Here is a 20,406-nt window from a genome sequence, read left to right on the forward strand (position 1 = left end):
CTCTGAAGAATTTATGGGGCTTGTAGACACTTACACAATTCACCCTAACAGTGTTTGGAGAAAGTAAAGTGTTATTCCGCTTCTACAGCTAGGGGATTTGAAACAGAGCGGTTGAATAACTGTTGAAGGTCACAGCACCTGTCAGTGGAAAAACTAGAATTAAATGGTTGTTAGCTCAGCCACAGCAAGCATAATTGGAACTCCTAGGGTTCCCCAGAGTGTTATATCAATAACCATGAGAACAATGGTTATTTACATAATCTGTGAAAAGAAATTAGTTGTTACTGTTTTTAAGTGAAAGACAAACTGTGTAATTTATTGGGCACTTTAAAATCCAAGCAAATAATTATAGAATATAATGTATGCATCTTGGATGGCTTTTTCTAGGAGGATACACCAATTCCTCTTGGTTGCTGGATGTGGTGGCAGAACTTGACTTGGGTAACAGGCATTTTCACACTGCTAGGAGACGCTGGCTGATCAGATGACAATGGAAACTGCTGCTGTTGCTGTGGCCACCACCTACAAAGGTCCCCTAAAGTAGCATCTGTTTAACCAACGTTCTGAGATTTGACCAAACGGACTGGCATACAGTCTACAGTGCACCCCCATCCCAGACACCACATCTCCTCTGAAGATTATGGAATTTTTATTACACTTTCCTGAATTCACCCATCCTATTCCTTCGCCCTTCCCCTGGATATCCAAACCCACCCTTTCTTCAAGACCCATTTCAAATGCCACTAGCCGCTTGAAGCCTAACCTCGTTCCCCTACCAGCCACACCTATCTCCCTTCTCTGAACTTCCCGAACACCTTTATTTCTCTCACAGCACTTACCACGTTCCATCTTTTGATCCATTTCTCTATAAATCTTATGTCCTTGGGACTTCCCTGGTGGTGCAATGGTTAAGAATCCGCCTGCCAATGCAGGGGACACGGGTTCAAGCCCTGGTCCGGGAAGATCCCACACGCCATAGAGCAACTAAGCCCATGTGCCATAACTACTGAGCCTGTGCTCTAGAGCCTGCAAGCCACAACTACTGAGCCCACGTGCCACAACTACTGAAACCCAAGCGCCCAGAGCCCGTGCTCCACAAGAGAAGCCACCACAATGAGAAACCTGCACACTGCAACCAAGAGTAGCCCCCACTCGCCACAACTAGAGAAAGCCCGCGTGCAGCAACGAAGACCCAATGCAGCCAATAAATAAATAAATAAATAGATAAATAAATCTTATGTCCTCTACTAGATAATGAGCTCCTAGGTTTAGAGTCTAGGTCTTATTCATCTTTATAATACCCACTAGCCAGTCAGTGCCTTGCCATAGAAAGTGGAATGTAACAATTATCATATTAACCTTGCTAGGTAGTGGGAGAATGTAATAATCTAAGTACTTTTTAACACACTAGCACATTTAAACTCCAGCAGTATTAGAAGGGTGGTACTTTTATTTCCCTTGTTTCATTTTGACCTCTCCTTCTCACAGCTCTTGGCAAGTTCCTCTTCTTCCACCCAGGACCTGCATGTTGGGAATTCCACAGGCTCAAATCTGGGACCTACCTCTTGTCTCTGTACACTCTGCCCCCACCTCCACATCCCCCTCCACTTCTGTGATCTTGTCCATTTCCTTGGCTTTAAATATCTTCCACACACTGTCAATGACCAGATTCACACCCAGGTGCTAATCTCAACTCTGTGTCTCTGTGTATATGACATCATCGTCACGTGGACATGTCAATTAATATGTCCCAAACCATTTTGTCCTCTTAGTCTTCCCATCTCAGTCCGTGTACCACCATCCAACTAATCACTCAAGCGAAAAACCTGGAGGTCATCCTTGGTTCTTCCCTCTGCTTCACCCACCAAGTCTAATTCAACCTTATGTGCTATTTACCTTGAATCTACCTGGAATCCACATCCTACTCCTCCTTTTCTAGTAGTATAGTCAAGTCCATGCTTATCTCTAGCTTAGACTCCTGACCTGCACTCCCCAGCACATTCTGAGGGCAGCCTGAATGATCGTCCTAAAACAGAAACCAAATCCCAAGTCCTTGCCACCCTGCTGCCTGCACTGACATGCACCCCCTAAACCACACGCACGCACGCACGCTGTGTTCCTGCGTCACTGGCCCCTTTCAGTCTCTGGAACCAGCCAGCAGCGTCCTGCCTTGACAAGAACTGCTCCGTCTGCCGGCCCTTATTCTCTCCCCACTCCTCCTCCTCCCCTGCTTTGCCTAATTCTTACTCCTCCTTCAGGACTGAGCTTATTTGTCACCTCTTGAGAGACAAACCAACCTAAGCTGGGTCTTCCACTCCCTCTGCCTATGACTCTCTATCACTGCCCCCGTCCCCTCCCATCACATGTCACCATTTTTAATGACATAACTTTAGTGTGCCTGATTCCCCCTATAGAAAATTAGCTCCCGATGGGCAGCAGCTGTGTCTGTTACCCACCCGTGTGAGCCCAGTATACTGAGCGCCCAGTACATGCTCAAAATGTTTGTTGGATGAATAAATGAATGTTAAGTAGTTTGTCCAAGATCTCCGAGCTAGTGATGTAGAAAATAATGAGCAGGGATTCAAACCCAGCTGGCCTGACTTCAAGCGAAACTGACTCTCTCTCTGTAGACCCCAGCCGTAATCTTTAAACCAGGGCCTTAAAACCTGCCTTGCAGGAGATAAAGCTGGTAAAGCAAGCGCTCAGCTGCAGGGCCCAAGTGTTCAATAGGTGGCAGTTATTATTTGTGTAGCAGTTATTCTCTGATGTGCTTTTGCACTTACAAAACCCTTAAGCAAAGGGCAGTTGGTGATTTGGAGTTAAAAGAGAGTGCATGAGAAGGGAATTAGGAGACCAAATAAATAGCAGGAATCAAAAATAAACATTGTCATTTGCGAGTGGTATGACCTAATGAGTTGTCTTTTATATCAATGTTGTTGTTGATCTTTCTGTTTTATAATGGGGTCAACTGAGCTAAATTCAGAGCCAGGCAGAGTCTCTGAATCTTCCATTCAGCATTTCCATTATGGCTTGGTGATAAATTCTGCTGTGAGCCTTGAAGATGAGAGCCAAACTGAAAAGTTAATTAAAGATAAAAATGGATGCTGTCAATTTTACTGCTGAAATTAAATGCATTTTCACAGATTAAATGGAAAAAAGCAAGTATTGATAGGATATTAAAATCCAATCCTTCAAAAGAAATGATATAAAAATAAAAGATCCCTTTCAGGGGCTATTTTAATGGCTGTAATCAAAATGTGAAAGTGCAGACATATTTTAATACAGAGAGCTTTAAAAGAAAATTAATTGGCCACATTTTTATTAGATTGTAATAACTAAGTAGTGGTACAGAAAGTCAAATATCACAAAAAGTATAAACCATGTATAAAACTGAGCTGTTTCAATAGTATTTAATAGTAGCATATATATACTACAATGTCACAGACCCAATTTCCAACAGAAAAACACAAGAGAACAAGGAAATGGCAATTTACTACAAAACAGAGTAAGTTTTAATGTGTACTGAACCAGCTCTTATTATAAATGAAGGTATTGTTTTCCACCTAAAAAAGCACACTACAATATCCCATACTCTCTAAATGTTGAAAACTTTTATATCTGGAAGGGATGAATCATATCATGAAAGAACTTTTTAAAAGACAAATATGAACAGTACTCTATTGTGTACTTGTAACTTGCGAAAGGATAGATCTTAAGTCTTCTCCACACACATACATAAAATGATAACTATGCAGAGGTAGTGGATATGCTAATTAGCTTGATTGCAGTGATCATTTCACAATGTGTATGTATATTACACATCAAGTTTGTGTATGTCAATGACAGCTCCATAAAGCTGCTAAAATATAAAAATAATTTCTACAGCAAAAAAAGAGAAATATGGATTTCTGTAAATTCCTTCAGCAGATTTGCAATTACTATGCAAAAGCTCAACATTTGTATACTAGATAAACACAATTTATTAAGAATATATAAATATTTATTGCATTAAGTGAAACGTTCTTCATAGGTGACATACATTTTTAAAAAGAAACTTATGCCCTTATTTAATGACTGCAAAACAATTTTGCACGATTCTGTGCAAAAGGTAGAATTTAAATATTCTTATCAAACATACAGCCTATATCTCACTCACTTTCTATTCTAGAAATGAAAGGTATTTATAGACACTGCCACATATGCCAAAAACAAATCCAAAGGACAAGTTATACTGCAGGTGTAGACTACAATTCTCCAGAAATTTGTAGCTATGCACCAAGAGAACTGCTGTGTTAGAACCTGAATTCATTGATTGCCAATTTAATTGTTCCCAGACTATTCCCACTTCAATCAGGGATATTAAGAAGTTCTGATCCTCAAAAGCACTCAAGAAATTTAAAAGTAAATATATTTCACTTCCATCTGTAATTTGTAAACTGCCATATAACGTTTTTAGGGATGTGAGGATAAATTAAAACCAAAATGGAGCTGTTTCCTGTGTTTGGGAACCTGCTCTAATGATCCGCTCCTCTATTTAGCAAGTTCACTTTCTCATCCAGCTTCATTTCCTGTGAATACTAATTGATGTCAAGTTTTCTATATGGATAAGAAGCAAGACCAGATGAGTAACCTTTCAGCAATACAAAAAAACTCCCTGTGAAGGTTAGAGTAATGTATGGCATTGATTGTTCCAGAGAATTGATTACCTTTAACCTAATTCTAAGCCACCTGATCCAAGTATCTCAAAATTGGAAATCATTTGCTAATTTCCTGTTCCACAGCTGTCTCACACGAGACACAATCTCTCCTTGCTCTTCTATAACAGGCCTGATTAATAATCTTGTTTATTTTCTGCCTTCCTCCCCTCGGCAGTAAGGTCCATGAAAGCAGGGACATTAGCTACCTTGTTCACTGCATCATCCTGAGAACTTGACAAATAGCTGATTCTCAAATAATTGTTGAATGAAAAGCTAGGAAGTGACAGAGCAAGGATTCACGCGAGTGTTTATCTGACATCAAAGACCAAAGACTGCACTTCCCAATATGTCAAGAACTTTCTGTATTTCCCAATGTATTATCCCACAGAGTGTTGGAGAGATCAGATGGCCATCAAAACTCTGCTTCACCAGTGACTGAGAAGATCTGATGTAATCAAGGATCAAACACATCCTTTTCCTTACAGGTGACTTCAAGGATTCTTTAATTTTCAACAAATTGAAAACACTCTAGCAGTTAAGGAGAGACGGGCTGGAGAAGGACAAGTGTGGGAGCTCCCATAGAAGCCCAGGCAGGGGTGATAGCAATGTCTTGCACCACAACGGTAGCACTGGAGCTGTGTAACTTGGCACAAGTGACTCCCCTTGTCTGAGCTTTGGTTTTCTCAACTACATAATAGAAAGGTTGCCTCTAAATCACTGAGCACATTGTAGGCCCTCGATGCCTGAGTGCTATAATTATACTAAAGGTTTTACACAGTTATGGTGAGAATTAGCACCAACGAATATAAACTGACACATTGATGTACTCAACAAATGACAGCTTCTACTCTGTTGTATTAAGAAACAGGGTTTTCTAAGGCTCCAAAAAGCTTTAGACGAGCAATGAGAAGGAAAAAACGTATTTTAAATTTTCCTTTAAGACCATTTAAAAGCAGCTTTTCTGTAATTTGCCAGAGTCGACCAGTACACTTATTCAGCAGATGAACTGGGCCAGTGCAATAAGTTAACAGTGGCTAACTCTGGGCAAGGTAATAAGGGCAATTTTTATTTAATTTGTTGTGTATTTTCCAAAGTGAGCATGTACAGCTTTTGTAATTGGGAAAAGTAAGTTGTTAGATTGTTTAGGACTCAGAAGATAATTTACCCTGGATTCTCTCATTCTGTGTGACTCAGTGTTTCAGAGAATGTTATTATATAAGGCTCTTGAGTACAGAATCAAAGACGTGGCCTTTCCTAGTGTTAGGCATAAAGGAACTTAGGGAAGAGATTCTTCCTGCCAGGATGAAAGGAAGCCCAAATCCTCTCCAACTGTGAGCCCTACTTCAATGATAACTAACGAATTCATGTATGTACATTTACTCAAAAAGTCAATCCAGTTCCCATTTTTTTGGGCTCTTATAGGAGAATATAGGGGAAAGTAGACTCCTTTTAAAATCTGTATTGCTAACATGAATATATAGTATAAAGATGGTTTAAAAATAAGCCAAGATATGACCCATCAATTCCACTACTAGATATACAGAAAAAAGAAATTAAAACCTACATCCACACAAAAACGAATACATGAGTATTCAAAGCAGCAATACTCATAACAACCAAAAATCAGAAACAACCGTAATGTCCCCAAACTGTTGAACAGATAAAATGTGGCATAATCACACAATGGAATACTATTCAGTAATAAAAAGAAATGAATTCATGCTACTATTTCTCTTATCTAGTAAACAAAGGAATGAATTACCAATACATGTTACAATGTGGATAACCTTTGAAAATGTTACATTAATAAGAGGCCAGTTACAAAGGACCACATAGTATATGATTCCATTTATATGAAATTTCCAGAATAGGCAACCCTGTACAGACAGAAAGTTGATTAGCAGCTGTATAGGGCTGAGGAAGGACCTGGGGGTGATGGTAAATTGGTACAGGATTTCTTTCCGGGGTGATGAAAATGTTCTAAGATCGTGGTGATAGCTGTACAACTCTGTGAATATACTAAGTCATTGACGTGTACCCTTTAAATGAGTGAATTGTATGATCTATTAATTATATCTCAGTGAAGCTGTTACCAAAAAATAAATATGCCAAAAAGGGCAAATAACTACCTTATTTCATATAATTCTGAATTCATTCATTTTCTTTTCCCCTATTAATCAGTTCATTAGAAATATTTTAAATTTAACTCTTTTGTGAAGATATGAGTTCCGGAAAGTAGAGATAACATCAAAGAATTATCAGAAACTATTTAAAGTAGCTATAAGATGGTCTCTCTCTCTCTCTCTGTTTTTTTCTCCAGTTAAGTCATACCTTCAAACTTTTTCTTTGAAAGGTTAGGGAAGACTCATTTTTTTTTTTTCAATACTGGAAAAAAAAATCAGGCTCTCCCCCTCCCCCCCAAATATCTTGGACAAATCACATATATTTAATATTTGTTCTAGTATTTATTCTAGGTTTTACAAAAGAAGGCATTGTCTTACACAGTATTTGTAATTAAAAGCAAATCATTTGTTTAAAAAAAGGACAGTTTGCAAAAAAATGGCTTTGGTCTTTTATAATTCTCATTAAAACAATATCTGGCCAAAAAGGAAAAAAAAAAAAAGGACAATTCCCAATTAGCCTGAACAATGGAATTAAAGTTGCATGATTAAATAGTGCCTTTTAAAAATAGATACCGATTATACATTTTAAATTGCGCACGATAAAAGTGATAAAACCACAGATTTATTAGAAGAGTGTTATATACTTTGGCACAGGGAATATCTTTATACACATGATACTAACAAGAACCATAAATGACTGATAGCTTTGCCTGCGTGAACACAAAAAGCCTTCAGTATGCCTGCATCAAAAATGAATTTTTTAGCTGTTAAATGCTCTGACAGAAAACTGAGCAAAGGAGATGGACAGTGCACAGAAGAGTACAAATGAACAATATCCGGAAGAAAAAGAAAAAGAAAGCATGTGACATGGTTTTACCTACTGTGTAATGTGCAATATTGTTTACAGAATTCTTTCCTCCCAGGGATATTAGTCTCCACTTGATTTCAAGCCAAAACAGCAACAAGAAAAAAGATGTTGGGAAATTTTAAGAGTAATTAATCATATTCACTTAACATCTTTTTAAATTAGAACGTAACTACTTACCTGAGTTAGAGACCCTAGTCATCCTCTACCCCCACCCTCTCATCCCTCACTGTGTGGGAGCCTCTCTCCTCTCTGTTCCCTTTCCCACCCTCTTAGACCCTCATCCTTCTTCCCCTATTTCGGTAGCCTCCTAACTGGTCTCCCCGCCTTGTGCCTCTTCCCACTTAATCCATCTTCTGGACTCCAAGAGTTAGAGTGTAGTTGTTTCTCTCATTTACTTAAGAATCTCAAGGGCCTCTGCACTGTGTCAGGCACAAATTCCAAGATCTGTGAAGCTGTCTTTTCTCCTTAGTGTACACGTCCCACCTCACCTCCCTGTGGCTACCCTCTTTCCCCCAACAAGCTATGGTGTAGCTCTGCTCAGCACTGACTTTCCGTAAAAATGTGACGCTTTCCCACTGCCAGGCCTTTACACCAGCAGTTCCTTCTGCCTTGACTCCCTAGCTTCAGTGTACAGCCGCCTGGAGTCTAGCACATCCTCCACATTGTTAGGTAGTTGATGACAGCCCTGCTTTTCCTGCAAGACTGCACATTAAGAACTGAGGGCTGGGGGAGGGGCAAACTGGGAATTTGAGATTAACATATACACACGACAGTATATAAAACTGATAAACAAGACCTAGTGTATAGCACTGCGAATTATATTCCATATCTTATAATAATCTATAATGGAAAAGAATGTGAAATAGAATATATATAATATGTAACTGAATCACTTTGCTGTATACCCGAGTCATTATAAATCAACTACACTTTAATCAAAAAAAAAGAACTGAGGACACGTCTTATTCACTCATGAATCCCTGCCACCTAAAATTACCAGGAAAATGGTAAATATAAAGAAATAAAGAAATGAATCTACGTTCTGATTTTTTTTTTCCAGAATGTGGCATATTTTGTACTGCTAAAACAAATACTTTCATGGAACTTTCAAAGTGCTAGACTGTAGAAATTCCAGAGTCTTATTTTCTGATTAAGAAAAACAGCAGCAGTTAAAATTATATGCAGGAACATACAATTTTTTTCCACATGAATTATTTTTAAAAACATGATTTGTACTCACCAAAATGAAATCAACTTTTTTTTTTTTAAAACTCATTATTATTTTTATTTTTATTTTTGGCTGTGTTGGGTTTTTGTTGCGCGCAGGCTTTCTCTAGTTGCGGGGAGCAGGGGCTACTCTTTGTTGTGGTGCACGGGCTCTAGGCACAAAGGCATCAGGAGTTGCAGCACTCAGGCTCAGTAGTTGTGGGTCGTGAGCTCTAGAGCACAGCCTCAGTAGTTGTGGCACATGGGCTTATGTGGGAAGACATTCTGGAACCTTTTTGAAGCATTGAAAGTGTTGAAGTATGTGGGCCGAGCGATGGGATTCAGAATGTCCTGCTTGAGCAGTGGAGGAGCTGAGGGTGCGGGGCGTGGAGACTAATATCACCCTGTTTGGTCCTGAGGGATGGCTGGTTAGCCAAAGACGGGTAAGATTCCTCAGAGGAGGAACAACCTAAGACAGGCACAGCCGCAGAGGGGCCAACAGGGGTGGTGCATAGAACCTTCCTTATATCACCGTGTTTGGCCCTGGAGGATGACTGGTTAGCCAGAGACGGGTAAGATTCCTCAAGGGAGGAACAACCTAAGACAGGCACAGTTGCAGAGGGGCCAACACGGGTGGGGCACAGACCCCCAATATCTGAGAGAGGTCTCCTGCCCCCAGGGCTGTTTTGCTCTCCACCCCCAGCTCAAATCCACACCTGCTCAACTCGGACCCAGGAAGTAAACAAAGATAATTGCCTCAGTCATGTGAGGCCTTTGATTGTTTATGAGTGTAACCCTGAGAATGTTAGCCCACGAACTCAATAAAAGCAACCTGGGATGAGTCAGCAGGGCTCTTGATCCGAGAGGTCTTGAGCCCCCCCGGTCCCACTTTTCTCTTCAGTCTGTGTCTGTGTCTTCTTCAAGCTTGCGGCACCGGTCACTCACCTCGAGTCGCCGAGCTGGTCTCGGCAGGCTTAGTTGCTCCATGGCATGTGGGATCTTCCCGGACCGGGGCTCGAACCTGTGTCCCCTGCATTGGCAGGCAGATTCTTAACCACTGTGCCACCAGGCAAGCCCCCAGCTCAAGTTTTTGATTTTAAAGTTTGACTCAAGATTTACAACTTTGAGTCTTTTGGTTTCCTATTTGTTTCTGTTAAGGTGCTCCGGTACCTAGTGCCCCATGAGCACCCTCGAGTTTTGCCCAGGTGAGAGGATGAAATGCCTGCGGTAGGTGGAGGTGCACCCATTCAGATGAGGATCGCTAAACTTACATTTGCGAGGCATCATCAGGAACCGGAGGGCTCTGCAATCTAGGGCTAAAAACATGCCACAGAACAGAGGAAAGAGAGGCTGGGTGAGAACCTAGGCTAGCAGTCAGCCCTAGAGGAGGAAAAAACCCAGTGAAAGAATAGCCCCTGCCACACCCCCACCTTCTGCGTTTCCCCCCCAGTATGAAATTATTTCAACAAAAGTGTGAAAATGTCAACATTTGTCCATCATTTGGGTGACGTTCTAAAGACTCGCTCCTCATGTGACAGTAACATATGCTAAAAACTCTCTTACTCACTACAATCTTTGAAGTTGTCACAACTTTAAAGCAAGGGTTAAAGGGGTGGTCAGAATATGGAAAATCCACCAGTTCTACTGACCCAGATGGAAAAGGAGTGTATTTTAGGATTTGACTCCACCATATCAAGAGCCACTATTCATCCCTTAATATTTGTTGCCTAATACGGATGAGTTTCTGTTCTAGATATTGGACCATAGCTGTTGGATGAAACAAAGTCGTTGCTCTGGAAGCTTATATTCCAGTGGGGTAGATGGACAATAAATAGGTCAGATGGTGTCAAGTGCTGTGGAGGAAACTCAGCAGGGAAAGGGAAAATGTGTGTGGGGGGAGTAGACTGCTCTTCTGCAGGAAGTAGCCAAATAAGGTGATGCTGAAAGACAGACCTGCAAGAGATGAGAGCCACACAGATGTTCCCGGGGGAAGAGTATTCCTAAGTCCCTGGGATGGAAGAGGAACAAGGGTGCTCATCTTATGAACAGAGTGAGGAAGGGAGCACAAGGTGGAAGAGAAGGTAGCAGGGGGGCCAGAGCATGGGACAGCTTGTAAACTAGTATCTGGCTTTTACTGAGCAAGAAGGGGAGTCACTGGAGAGTTCTGAGCAAAGCAGTAGCACAATCTCACATTTTGAAAGGCTGCTGCGTTGAGAATTGGCTGAAAGGAAGGAAATAGGCAGAGGCTGTAGTAATAGTCCAAGTGAGAGACTATGGTGGTGTGCACCCGTGTCCCTGCGGTGGTAAATGGTTGGATTCCAGATACCTTCTGGAGATAAAGCCAACAGGACTTATATATATACTTCTCCATCTACCTCTGCTTCTGTGTATAGCAAGACTGAAAGGTCATTTTAAGACATAGAGTCAACCCTTATTATGTACAGATTTTGCATTTGTCTAATAAGCCCACAACCAATACTTGCAGTGCTCTCCTGGTCACTGTGGACACACACAGAGCTATAGGAATATTTGTTGCCTGATGTGCATTTTTCCAGCTCAAGTCAAAACAAGGGGCCACTCTGCCTTCTTGCTCCAGCTCATACAGTAAACAAGTGTTCTTTTGGTCTATTTTGTGCTACGCTTTTTGAATTTTGTGCTTTTTGTTGGTGATTTCACTTTTTAGAATGTTTCCTCAGTATAGCGCTGGCTAGTGTTTCTAAACACAAGAAATTTGTGATGTGCCTTACGTAGAAACTATATGTTAGATAAGCTTCATTTAGGTATGAGTTACAGTGCTGTTGGCCATGAGTTCAATATTAATGAGTTACCAATGTATATTAAAACGTCTTTAAACAGAAACACACATAAAACAAAGTGATGTATAGATCTGTTGATAAAAGTGCTGCGACCAGAGGCTCTAAGGAACCTGTTACTTCATTAGGAACAATGGCTCAGAATTTGCTAATCCAGTGTTCATGGTGACTTTACAGAACATGGCTACCATAAACAAGAATCAACTGTACAGAGTAAAAGAGAAATTTAGAAGATTCAAAAAGCACTATGTCAAATGGGCTTGGAAATACCTCAGCGTGAACACCACGGGCAGAAAACTCCAAGACACTGCTAGTCCTTAAGAGCACTTAGGAAGGATTAGGCTGGGATCCCACATCTGACGGACAACACTGCTATGGCTCAGTGCACTGGTTCTCATCCCTGGCTGTCCATTAGATCACCTGGGGAGATTTAAAGCAATGGTAATGCCAGGGTCCACCAGAGGCTGATTTAATTGGTAAGGAGTACAGCCGGTACAAAGAAATTTAAAAGCTTTCCAGGTGATTCCAACATGCAGCAAAACCCCTCTCAAACTTCAGCATGCATTAAAAACACATGCAGAGCTTGTTGACAGATTGCTGGGCTCTACACCAAGCTTTTTATTCAGTAGGTCTGGGATGGGACACTAGAATTTCCATTTCTAGCAAACTCCCACGTGATGCTTGTTGGTCCACAGACTACAATGCCCTACAGCACTTCCATGAGGACTCTATTCCAAGTAACAGCATCCTAAGCAAAGCTCAGCGATGTAGCTCCCTTAGGCCAAACTGAACTACTCTCATTTTTTGGTTCCACTTTTCCTGTGTGACCTTAGTTTCCCTGCATAATCTTCCACGTGGCTTGGGCTGCTGACTGTGGGCAGCTGGTCCTACTGCAGGCTTCTCAGCATCCTTTCCTCAAATCCACATATGAAGTCTGGCTTAGCTCAGCCCATGTATTCATTCTCAAAACCATCCCAAGACACAGACACAGGTAATCTGTGTCTGAGGAATGTGCTCACCTTTGCAGAAGGAGTGGGGTTCTCTGATTGACAGACCTACCAGGACCAATTGGAGTAGAGGGGCAGAAAACCAGAGTGGAAAACCTGTAGCTTACAGGAATGATGAGCTCAAGGTACTGGTCATCTCTCGGGGGTAGAGGGGAAGAGAAGAATGAGACCTGAAAGGGACACACAGGGGGCTTCAAAAGTACTGATTAATTCATTTCTGAAACTGGGTAGTGGGTACACAGGGCTTTCATTTTAATTATGTCTTTCATGTTTTACTATAATTATGTTTGCATGTATGCACATGCGTGTGTGCATGCGCGCGCGCACACACACACACACACACACACACACACACACACACAAAGTCCAGTATGAACATCCATCAATATCAAAGGCTGGCAAACCTAGAAGAGGAATGTGACTCTTGTTTCCCAAGACAGGCTTCTGACAGGGTAATATCAGATGAGGCCTAGGAGGACTGCTCTCTGTTTTGCTTGAATTGGGCTACAGGTTCTCCTAGATGGTAGGGGAAACAACAGAATAGGAAATCTTCCCTGCACAGTTCCCATCTTTCTCTTTTTATGATGTTTACATTTTTGTCCATTTTAACATCTTACTTAAAAGTAACTGCAAGGGCAGCCAGAGTATACATAAAGCATGGAAAGACCATAGCCCTATTAATCCTGGTATCTTTAACAGCTATTGCTAGAGAATTTTTTCCTTCACCATTTCCAATATTTTGAAGTTTTATTCCAAAAAAAAAAAAAAAAAAAGAGGGAGAGTATGATTAAGATGCCCAAAAAGAGTAATCATTATTACAATATTCACATAGACAGCAATAATAAGGACCCAATTCAGTTGGTACCATCCTATTTTCCCACTGGACAAGTTAAAAAAAAAGTCAAAGCTTTCTCAATGTACAAGAGTAGGACAGCTTTTACACTGAAATGGTGCCCCAAATGAGTTATAAAATCTCTGATTTTGTCTTCTATTTTTCCTTTTCTTTCTGTTCTTTTTCTTTCTTCTCACGCTCAGCTTTAGCTTCTTCTTCCTCGTGTTTTTTGATCAACTGTTCCACTTCCTTTTGTTTGAGAACTCTGATGACTGTCTTTCCATTCTCTCTTGTTAGTGTGGCAATTTCCACTAGAAGCAAACACACACTTGTAATACAGGCAGCCATACTTAGCCAACACACTTAATAAGCAATCACAGTTTAATCTCTTCATGCCATCTGAGCCTTAGTATACCACTTTTCCAAGTTTTCTGCTTAATATAATCCATGGATACTTTTATGGAAACAAAATACCTTCAATCCTGTAATGTTTTTATGAATATTTTTACTTTAATATCGTCCTTATCTTCACCCATACTAACCTCGTAAGCTGCTGTTCTGTTACTTTTTTGGAAAAAGTACAACTAGCCAGTTGGTCTAGCTGGCCTGACCAGAAGGAACCATAGTTTCCTCGTTGGAACCTCTGAAGGTTCAAGCCAGAATGTTTAACCAGTACTTACACTTATTTTTCATGAACTTTTCAAATCTCTTTTCAAAACAAAGGCATGAAAAGCATGACTATGGATGAGAAAAGCAGACTAATACCAAAAGGAGAAGAAATTCTGAGTAGGGGAAACTGAGTTGTGCCTCCTTGAAATTAGGTAGAAATAGACAAGAGAGGACAATCTGGAAGGAAATGGCATTTTTAAAAGGAACACCAGGAGCTAAGTTACCCTAAACTAAATCAATACATTAATTTACCACAATTTTTGAAAAACGTTATTTAGAAATATTGTCTTACATGGTCATATAACTTTAGCTAAATAAAGCATTTACAATTGCAAACGTGGGCTTAACATAAGAGATCAGTAGATTCAGAAGAACAGAGGGTACCACAACTCATGCAAACATTATACCTCTGATAAGGTACGCCACACACATATATATAGACATGTAACTACTTTCACATTCTTTATTATATATATATAAATGAGCATAGATATCATCAACAAGAAGTCCATAAAATAAAATAGCATGGCTCAGATTTAACTGTGAATATGGAGAACATTCAGGCTCAAGTCCTTAAGCTTGGAATGTAGTGTGGATTGTGGTTCCAGAACTCGTCAGTGTTGACCTTGGTCAAGTCTTAGGAAATAGCTATAAGGCCACCTAACTTATAAGGCTGCTGTTTCAATGCACTATGATAACATGTTAAAGGCCTAACACAGGAGCCACTCAATCGATCCCCTCACTAAGCAAACAGATTAGAAGAGTGGATATAAATTACCTTTTTCAGCAGAGAGCTTACTGACATCCATGGTCTTATTCAGGACTTTGACAGCTAAAGCAAGCGCTGACTTCAAAGTCATTTCTCCTTCTTTGTAGTCTTGTTTTAACATCGACACAGCTGCCTACAAAACATACAAAGAATCAACATAAGAGAATTTCCTTCAAATATTTGCATTTTTTAGGAACGTGAATAATTCCTTAACTATTATTCGCATTATAACCAATATAAACTATTTTGATGGCAGGGAGGGTAGACATGGGATGTGGGTGTGAAGGAGGGATGCTGATCTATGAATGGATCCCAGGGATCCATGACAGAATTCAGGGGGTCTGTGAACTACTATGTGGGAAAATTAAAAAAAAAATACCAAAAACCAAAAAACTAGATCTTATATTCATAACTTCTAACTGAAAAATAGCACTTCCTTTCATTATTATCGTAGACAATAAGCCCTAGCAGTAGTAGTAGTACCTGTGACTTCATCACCAATAGAAATCACGGCTATTTTCATATCATATTAAGGCTGTTGCAGCTACCTTAAAAGCTGTTTACACTCATCACTACTTTAAAACTATGGCAGTTACTAGACCCTTTGCTAGATTTTATAGCAACACAAAAATACTCACAGCACTATTATTTCCAATGCATGTGGCTTTCCATCCTCCATAATTTCCGCTAGGGTCACTCTGATAGAGCTGAAAGCCATAGTGCTTGTCCCAGCCAATGTAAAGCAATGAAACACCAAAGGGACGTTTTCCTTTAACAGAGAAAACAAAAGCCAAACATACCACAATCTAAATTTAGTATCACTATGGTTACTTGAGCTCCGTGAACGTAGCTAACCCCTTTTCTGTGAAGTTAAGCATTCATAAACTGTTTCATGTTCTGGCCACCATAGATAAGCTCCATCAAAAATTCCACTTCTGTTTTTGGGATTTGGACGCAGTCAGAGGAGGAAAAAGACACAGAGGACCAGTGCTGAATTTCATTATTATGTAAAAAGCAATTTGTTTCCTGATTTGAAAATGTTATTTTGGCCTTTCAATAGTCTATTAATAAAATGTTTGATAATCTACATAGTGGAAGCCAGTTAGTTCATGAAGCGGGTATGTAGTGTCTACTTATTTCATTTTCCATTACTTTTTACCACCTCAAAAAAGGTTATTGCTCATAAATGTTTTAACTTTTGGGAATAAAATTTCCAAAAGTTTCAGTACCTCCAAACTGTGTATAAGCTTGTTTGATATCACACAGTGCTGTGACCAACTGCTCACAAGGAATTGGCTCCTGATACTGCAATAAATACCTAGGATAATGAAATTGCCAGATTAATAGTTTTCTCTACAACACTCAATCTACACACTCTAAACAAAAAAGCTCTGAAAAGAAATCTCTGCCATGGGGACAATATAATAGTCACTTACAAATAATCTGAAGGGGGAGGGTAAAAACATGGCAACATCTTAAAAATCATACAGTAAATAATATTTTACAAGTTTGATTAAAAGAAAAAAACACTCTAGTTTTCAGTTAATAGATTGTTAATGATTTTAATCTTTACAAAAATGAGTTCTTCTTAGCTATGTTGCAACTAATTTTACACATCATCAATTATACTACTTATGACCATACCTTTGAGCAATGAGCCTCAGTTCATTAGTCAGAACATTAGCATCAGAAGTTATGCCTGCCACACTGCAGGCCATATCCCTTGAGGAAAAGAAAGACATTTATCTGTTAGTAGGGAAGATGTTTGCCAGGCATATTTGACAAGTTTTAGAAAGTACTAAGTTCTATTAGAAATTCACCATGCTTGCTCACAGCTGCTACACCCTTCAGACAAAACCTACGTGAGTTTTATCTTTGTAGAAACTTTCAACTTCATGTCACTCAACACATAAGATAAACAAATGTCCCCTTAAGTTCTTCACAGCAGATGCATGTACCACCACCACTCTATGAACAGGGCAAGAGAATAAACACTGGAAAGCTAGGGCAAATCCCAAGAAGATTCAATCACAAAAAAGAAAAAGGTTTTGCCAGACAGGAAAACAGACTACCCCACACTCTTGGGTAGTAAGTACTCTCACCTCCTAAGGCCTAATTTGATGGGGATGAGGGTTAGGGTGAGGGGACCTGAAGGGCAGGATATTTTACAAGCCTGCCTAGGAAGCCCAGTGCTAGGCTTACAGGGAGGGTGCATTTCCTTTCTCTACCCCCTGGTTCCCTGAAGGTTGCCCTGGCTCTTACAACCTCGACACCCTCTGGCACTGCACCTAATCAAGCCTGCCAACTGCGAAGGGGCCCAACAGTGACTTTGTGGAGGGATGACACGTTCTTGGGTGAGCGTATCAAAAGGCCCTATAACTAGAATTCACCTGGCCCACCAGTGAAGGGGAAGTCTCCAATAAGCAAATCCAGCTCTCTGCTAGCTGCAAAGTCCTGCATACCCAACTGTAACACAAACTTCGCTAAGTGTCTAAACTTTTCTCAGACTTCCAGGAGACCTGTTCTTTGGTAAGATTTAGTACAATTCAAAATAACTTCTGAGTATTCTAAACAATACCTTCAGGGCCTCCTATATGCCAAACACGGTGCTAGTTTATTTTATTCATTTTAATTCATTAAACTGCCACAACCACTCTAGTAGGCTCTGAGGCCCAGAGAAGTTAAACAATGAGTGTGAAGTCACAGCTTGTATTGGTGGAGCCTAGATTTAACCCAAACCTGTGTGACTACCAAACTTGTACTCTTATCACTATACAATGCTGATTCTCCACTAAGTACTTGGCCCTGCACTTAAAAAGAATAACATATGGTCCTGGGCCTCAAGCAAATAAATTGAAAGCAAAAATTTTCAGAAGTTAAAAACACAACAAACTGTTCAATTCTACCATGTCACATGGAATAGCCCTCCCAAAGTATAATAACGTGTTTTAAACTCTCTTCCTTAAGATTTCACTCACTCATTCAGTTTATAAATTTTTTCAGAAAAAAAGACTTCATCAAGAAGCTTGTGGATGTTGCGTCTCTCTGCTGCAAGTAGAACACCATCGTTTGCTAAAATTCCCAAACAGGTGCCTGCATGTCCAATAGCTTCCATGGCATATTCAACTTGGTACAAACGACCTACAAGACACAAGCCGTGAGAAACCAAGACTCTCCTCCTTGTTCTTGCACCACTGGTTCAAGAGAAATTAGCAACAACACTGGAGAGCTACTAGCAAGAGTCCCATTTGTACTCGCAGTCCCTATGATGCACGTAATCAACCTGGTGATCATAATTACAAAAAGAAGTATCGAAGTACAAAAAAGATGAACAACTTAGTATTTAAAAAAGTTTGTAGGTTCCACTCCCCTCTAAAACTCAAACACTTAAAAAACTTTTTTTTTTATTTGAGACAGATCTAACAATTTGTATTTTACCTTCTGGGGAAAATATAGTGGTCCTGGAGTCATATCTTCGAGACTGCAAAGGAAAAACATACAAGTGATTCCTACCCACTAAAAGTAAGCCAACTCCTGCAAGCCCACAAATCATTTTACAGAACACATGCTGGTATACAAAATTCAGAGTGTGGGAGGAAACTGATAAGAAGACATCATTCCATTTCAATTTTCTCATGTAAGTCTGTAAGCTGAGTACAAGCAATACGTTTCATCAGGCAACAGCTTACTGGTATGTGTATCAACTCACCATGTTTTCTGAGCTTTATGATAATTCCTGTAAAACGAAAATAGGATAATTATTAAGGGGACACTTACAATTTAAGAAGCATTTCTTGACTTGGAAAAAAAAGTCTGTTTTGTTCACGCTCTTCATTCAGCCAACATTTACAGTGCACCAGGCATTATGCTAAACGCTAGAATACCTGGATGGGTAAGACCAATCCTTTTCCTAAAGAGCTTACAGTCTGGTTGTCAGGTAAGGGAGGAAAACACAGAAGGACAATTATAAAGCTATGTGGAAACAGAGGCGCTAAGGGTAGTGTGGGAAGAGGGTTGGAGAAAATCAAGAAAGTATATTTTGCAAAACAAATACAGAAAATGAGCGCGAGTTAGCGATGGGAGAGGCAGAAATAAGGCTGAGAACATTCAGGGCTAAGAGGAAGAACACGGGAAGAAAGCCTGAACAAAGGGCACTGAGGCACGATAGCTCAATGGGAGAGACAAATTGCAGAAGTCAAAAACGAAATATGAAGAAACTAAAGAACTAAGCAAGTATCCAGACCGTGTAGAGCTTTGAACGCCAAGCGACGAGGCTTAGGCTTTCTTCAGAGAATATTATCGGGTCCTGAACTATGAAGGGGAGGAGCGGGACGGTCATCTTTGACATCATTACTATTCCTGCAAAAGACAACACTGGGGCTTACTTAGCGTGATTTGGTGGAAAAGCCAAACTCAGGCCTCCAGAGCCCATTTCCCCAAACTCTGGAATACTGGGCATTCAGAATGGAAAGATAGGCAGGGATCAGATTCCGGAGGACAGCGTGCCCAGGTAAAAACTGTGAATTCTCTCTCTCAAAAAATGGGGCTCCAACGAATGATGCTGGGCCAAGGAGCCACAGGAGCTGATTGGCATTTAGAAAGATCACTCTGGCTGGTGAAGCCTTGGGCAGGGTAACCAGTTATGAGGTTGCTGCAACAGGCAGGTGAAAGGTAAGGCTGGCCCTGAACAGAGCGCCAGGAGCGCGCAGCGAGGAGACCCGCCGGAACACAACTCTTTCATCCCCACGCCTGACGCCGGACAGCGGCCCAAGGCGAGTCCACCCGCACCTCCTTTCCCGCAGGTTCACCTTCAGGGACGGAGGCAGCCCTATAACTCCGTCCTGCCCAGCGGCCCCGCGCCCGCCCCGCCGCTTGAGCGTCCCGGACCCCGCGGTGCCCGCTCCGTCCCGGAGCCAGTCCCGCGGCCGGTGCAGCACGGAGGAGCCGGTTGCAGAGTCATCGTGCCCACGGCTCCTCGACGGCCGCTGCAGGCCGCGAGCAGCTCTGCCGCGACGCTCACGACCCCCGCCCGCGGGGGGAGAGGCCAGGCTCCCCCGGGTGCGCAGGGGGCACAGGCTCACCGGAGGGAAGACGCTGAAGAGGCGAGACCTACACGGGGCGCCTTTCCTCGCGGTACAAAACCCGCCGCCACGGCCCGAGTGCCCGCTGCTAATATGGCCCCCGCGCGTGCGCAGAACCGCCGGGGGCGCGGCCGCCGAGGACGCGGAAGTCCTTCTGGGAGGCGGAGCGGGAGCCGGCGGAGCGGGAGCCGGCGGCCCCCGTGGGAGCTGGGGAGTTGGGGTTCGAAGGCTCTGGCGCGGCTTCTCAGCCCGATCAGGGGGCACTAGAGCGTGGGGAGGAGGGCAGGGAGACCCTGGCCAAGGAGGAAGTGGAATCATAGCTGCTGTCCCTTTCCCATGCC

The 20,406-nt window shown here is 41.5% G+C and overlaps 1 protein-coding gene across 1 annotated transcript; it reads right to left on the reverse strand.

Annotated features, from left to right (window-relative positions):
• Nucleotides 1-13,442: 13,442 nt before the first annotated feature.
• PSMA4 (proteasome 20S subunit alpha 4) lies at nt 13,443-20,173 on the reverse strand. The gene is made up of 9 exons (XM_057724274.1): nt 20,066-20,173; nt 18,694-18,720; nt 18,423-18,465; nt 17,963-18,125; nt 16,629-16,706; nt 16,214-16,302; nt 15,623-15,753; nt 14,994-15,117; nt 13,443-13,857 (listed from the first exon to the last, which is right to left on the reverse strand). Exons 2-9 carry the CDS (start codon nt 18,694-18,696, stop codon nt 13,703-13,705), a joined length of 786 nt encoding a protein of 261 aa, XP_057580257.1. The 5' UTR covers nt 18,697-18,720; nt 20,066-20,173; the 3' UTR covers nt 13,443-13,702.
• Between the last annotated feature and the right edge of the window lie 233 nt (nt 20,174-20,406).

Source organism: Hippopotamus amphibius, chromosome 2 (genome assembly GCF_030028045.1).
Source record: "Hippopotamus amphibius kiboko isolate mHipAmp2 chromosome 2, mHipAmp2.hap2, whole genome shotgun sequence".
Taxonomy (NCBI): Eukaryota; Metazoa; Chordata; class Mammalia; order Artiodactyla; family Hippopotamidae; genus Hippopotamus; species Hippopotamus amphibius.

What these genes read in the sequence shown, in the direction of transcription:
- PSMA4 (XM_057724274.1), bottom strand. An exon ending in GCATTGGAAATAATAGTGCT is followed by an intron (nt 15,118 to 15,622) that starts GTGAGTATTTTT and finishes TATGTTTTGTAG; the next exon opens with GCAGCTGTGTCGATGTTAAA. An exon ending in TAAGCTCTCTGCTGAAAAAG is followed by an intron (nt 13,858 to 14,993) that starts GTAATTTATATC and finishes GTTTGCTTCTAG; the next exon opens with TGGAAATTGCCACACTAACA.